This window comes from Trypanosoma equiperdum (assembly GCF_001457755.1).
Source record: "Trypanosoma equiperdum strain OVI genome assembly, contig: ctg_1660, whole genome shotgun sequence".
Lineage (NCBI taxonomy): Eukaryota > Euglenozoa > Kinetoplastea > Trypanosomatida > Trypanosomatidae > Trypanosoma > Trypanosoma equiperdum.
Genome location: NW_027123683.1, coordinates 4,886 through 8,345, shown reverse-complemented (window position 1 = coordinate 8,345; position 3,460 = coordinate 4,886). Strand labels below are relative to the sequence as shown.

Here is a 3,460-nt window from a genome sequence, read left to right as displayed (position 1 = left end):
TTTTTTTTCCGATTTTCATGCTGGGTAACCCCAAAAACATCTGTTCTGTTTTTCCCTCATCCTCCTCCCTTTTGTTTCACACCATCCCATCATCACACACATTCTGAAACTATACAACACGGGACTATTGGTGACAGTACTTCAAACGTCCACGAAACGCGTGGCGCTGCAACAAAACACAAATACGTGTTACTCCTTCTCCCTCTCTCTCTCTTACACACGCAGTCATGACTCCCAAAGCACCATCACCCCCTAAAGAACCCAATGATGCTTCCAGTGGCACGGCACATGTAAGAGCTCACCGTAGCAACTGCTGTTCGTAAGAAAGGCACAAAACTGAGCGCGTACCACATCATGGATAGCACCTGAACAACCGCGAAGAATACAGCCAAAAAGCTCGACTTCCAATACAGAGTAAAAAAAAGTGTGAGCAGGAGAGATACGATAAATGCAATTCCAGCCTCCAACCGCTTTGCGCTAAAGAGAGAGTGTAGTTGTTGCTTGATACCCACAAGAAACATTGTGGAACCGAAGCAGAACATATTCCCGACGGTAAGGAAAAACGCAAATTTCTTAGGGAAGAGGGCAACCGTCGGAGCGAATAGTGCAGCAATGACTATAAAAACAATTCCCATCCCGAGTACCATAAAAAAAGCCCAAAGTCGTTGAGAGTAGGAGAGATCCATCATCTCCCGCACATCTCCTATAAGTCCGGTATCCTCCGGTATATCCAAAACCTCAACCTCCGCTGGGGGCTCATCGGAAAACATCCCAAACGCCTGACGCTTCACACCGCCAAAAAAATTTCCCGCCGAGCTGAAGGCGGATCCAAAACTCTCCTGCGCATTGCTCAGCATCATGGCTGCTAAACCAACAAGAGAAACCATCATAACAATAACGATAAAAAAGAAAGATAAGAATAAAAAAAATAATAATAACGAGAATAGTAAAACAACAACAAATGAAAGATTATATGTAAACAAACCATCGGAAAATGGATAAGTACAACAACAATAACAATAAGAATACAGCGGGAACAAATGGAGAAAGAGGCACACCATGGTGCTCAATGCAAATTCCATTCAAAACACTCAATAATACAATAACAAAACAGACCACGCTGAAAGTATGTGGGTGAGCACACTACAACAGTAGAGGTTGGTTCAGAAAAAAACTGTTGGAGGAAATCAAACACATCCCCACATAATGCAAAAACAACAATAATAATGATGTTGATGATAACAAAACAAAGGGGAGGTTTCTCCTACTTTTTAAAATAATAGTTGATAGCCCACACACACACACACACACACACGCACCTGAGACTGAAGACTCATCCTTGGAAAAAAAAAACGATATGACACATCAAAGACAACAAACCGCCTTCGGAAATTCGTCAAACATCACCGCAATGTTTCCGAACATTTCAACCACAAATTGCCACAGCGATCAAAAATATGGCGGCCGTCCATTCCGAACACAACCGTTAATTTATTGCATCTGCAAACGGCTTCCAACACACGGATACCGTCACTCCCTCCCTCCCTCTCTCTCTCTCGATATTTAACCACCATCACATCGCAACACGGCCTTAGTTCTGACAGCATTCCCCTGCAGAATGGAAAACAGCAGAAACAGATATAAAAGAACACGTAAGTTAATCCCTCTTTTCTCTTGATTTAAAAGAAAGGAAAAAAAATGCGCGTCACCCACACCGCTATACTCATCTCTAGTTACACCATTTTGTAACTATATAACCACGGCTGTGGCCCCTGCCGAACTCCATCAAATGACGGTGCCTCACGCATTTTATATCTTGATAACACTACGATAACTTCAGCGGGTTCATCAGAGCCCTCCGTATTAACATCCCCTCGAGTGTTTTGGGATAATTTCACTCGACGAAGGCACCGCATGAAATGCACTCGCCCACCCCTAACATTAAAATATGAGCAGTTCTTAATTAGAAGGGAGAAAGGAACCCCGTCAGCATGCGTATGAACACTGAAAGATGAATCAAGTTTACGTATCATTTGGAAGAGCTCCTGCGGTCGCACCTGAACCTCATCGTAGAAATGATTTGCATCGCGCTCGGAGTCTCTCAACGAGGAGGAATCGCCGACACCACTCCTCGACACGGTGTTTTGAATGGTGATGACATCATTTTCCGCTACAAATTCTACCGGAAGCGGAGGTCCATATTTTAAAACGGCATCTCGTGCAAGAGAATCAAACCGTTGCTGAGCAATACTTTGTCCACTATGAGCATCCACGGTATCGTAACCGCAATGTTGCGCACGGGACAAATGCGAGCGTTCATTCCATTCGTTTGAAGTCGATGGTACCGTACGGCCGTAAGCGGTTTCATTTGCAAGCGCTTCACTCTGCTGCTGATGAAGCGCCTTAACATCTGCTGCGGTAAGTGGGCTTTGAATACCCAAAGCAGAGGAACCGTGTCGCCGCTTCCATTTTTCTTCTCTTCTCGTCGTTGCCGCCTGTTGTTTTAAAAATTCGTTCATGCAAACCCGGTGCGTCCATTGTTTTGTAGCTCTTCTGCCTGTGGAATTGACGACGGTGGCTAAACGGCGCTCGACACGTCGCTGCCGCCCGGTTGTAGCCAAAACTCCGCGAAACATACCTCAGAACTGAAGAGTTGTATCGTGAAGAAACACACCATGAAAAGGATTTTTGTTGTTGTTGTTGTTATTTTTTTTTTTCAAAAAGGAAAAAAAAGGAAAGGGAGAAGGAGAAGGAGGGGAGAGGAGAGGAGAATCATAACAATGGACAAAAAGGACCCACAGGTAAAGTTAAAACATATTAGCCTTAACGGAGCATAAAAGAGAATGGGAGAAAGGAAAAGAATAAATTACAATGGAGTGCACAAAAGGCATTATCGTATCACTGATGTGCGGAGAGAGGTCCCGCCATGCCCTCCAGTCTATAATGTGCGCGGTCAGCATAAAAACACAACATATCACGCTCCAAAATAAAGATAGCAGTCGCGAACAAATAAATAGAATTAGGATTCTCGAGATTAGGCGAAACGCGTCAATATACTCAACTCAGAGAAAATAAAGCCCCATCCTCCCTCCCCCTCCCTCTCTTCCCTTGCTAACGCGCAGCCAAGTCCAAATAATCACGTACGTATATCATGACGCGGTGGTAAAGATGAAGACCAGGCTTTTTTTTCGACGCAGCATGCAAAAGGGAAGAAAAAAAAAAAAAGAAACATCGCTCCTTCGGCACAACAACCAAATACAAAAAAGACAAGCGTGCCTCCGGGTGCGGTGTTCCAACTTCCTCCTTACACACTGCAAGCTGCGCGCACATGCAAGGGCGAGAAATACCGATATACATAAATATGAAAATGGAGCGAACCTACGATGAGAAGCGTAATGATGATGAATATCTCCTTTCTTGTAAAGTACAGGTAGCAGTGGTGTGATCCTCCCTAACATGC

The 3,460-nt window shown here is 44.3% G+C and overlaps 3 protein-coding genes across 3 annotated transcripts in view; all 3 read right to left on the bottom strand.

The window, feature by feature from the left end:
• Positions 1-245: 245 nt before the first annotated feature.
• Positions 246-1,082, bottom strand: TEOVI_000770600 (Got1/Sft2-like family, putative; the record flags this gene model as incomplete). Its single annotated transcript, XM_067222588.1, has 1 exon — positions 246-1,082. One exon carries the CDS (start codon positions 1,080-1,082, stop codon positions 246-248), a length of 837 nt encoding a protein of 278 aa, XP_067078689.1.
• Positions 1,083-1,733: 651 nt separating this feature from the next.
• Positions 1,734-2,636, bottom strand: TEOVI_000770500 (uncharacterized protein; the record flags this gene model as incomplete). The annotated part of the gene is made up of 1 exon (XM_067222587.1): positions 1,734-2,636. One exon carries the CDS (start codon positions 2,634-2,636, stop codon positions 1,734-1,736), a length of 903 nt encoding a protein of 300 aa, XP_067078688.1.
• A 513-nt stretch (positions 2,637-3,149) lies between these two features.
• The window catches only part of TEOVI_000770400 (multicopper oxidase, putative), a gene marked incomplete at both ends in the record, with an annotated part of 2,265 nt that continues 1,954 nt past the window's right edge, over positions 3,150-3,460 (bottom strand). Inside the window, one exon of the mRNA XM_067222586.1 lies at positions 3,150-3,458. Coding sequence (XP_067078687.1) covers positions 3,150-3,458 — 309 coding nt within the window. The remainder of the gene's footprint in view (positions 3,459-3,460) is intronic.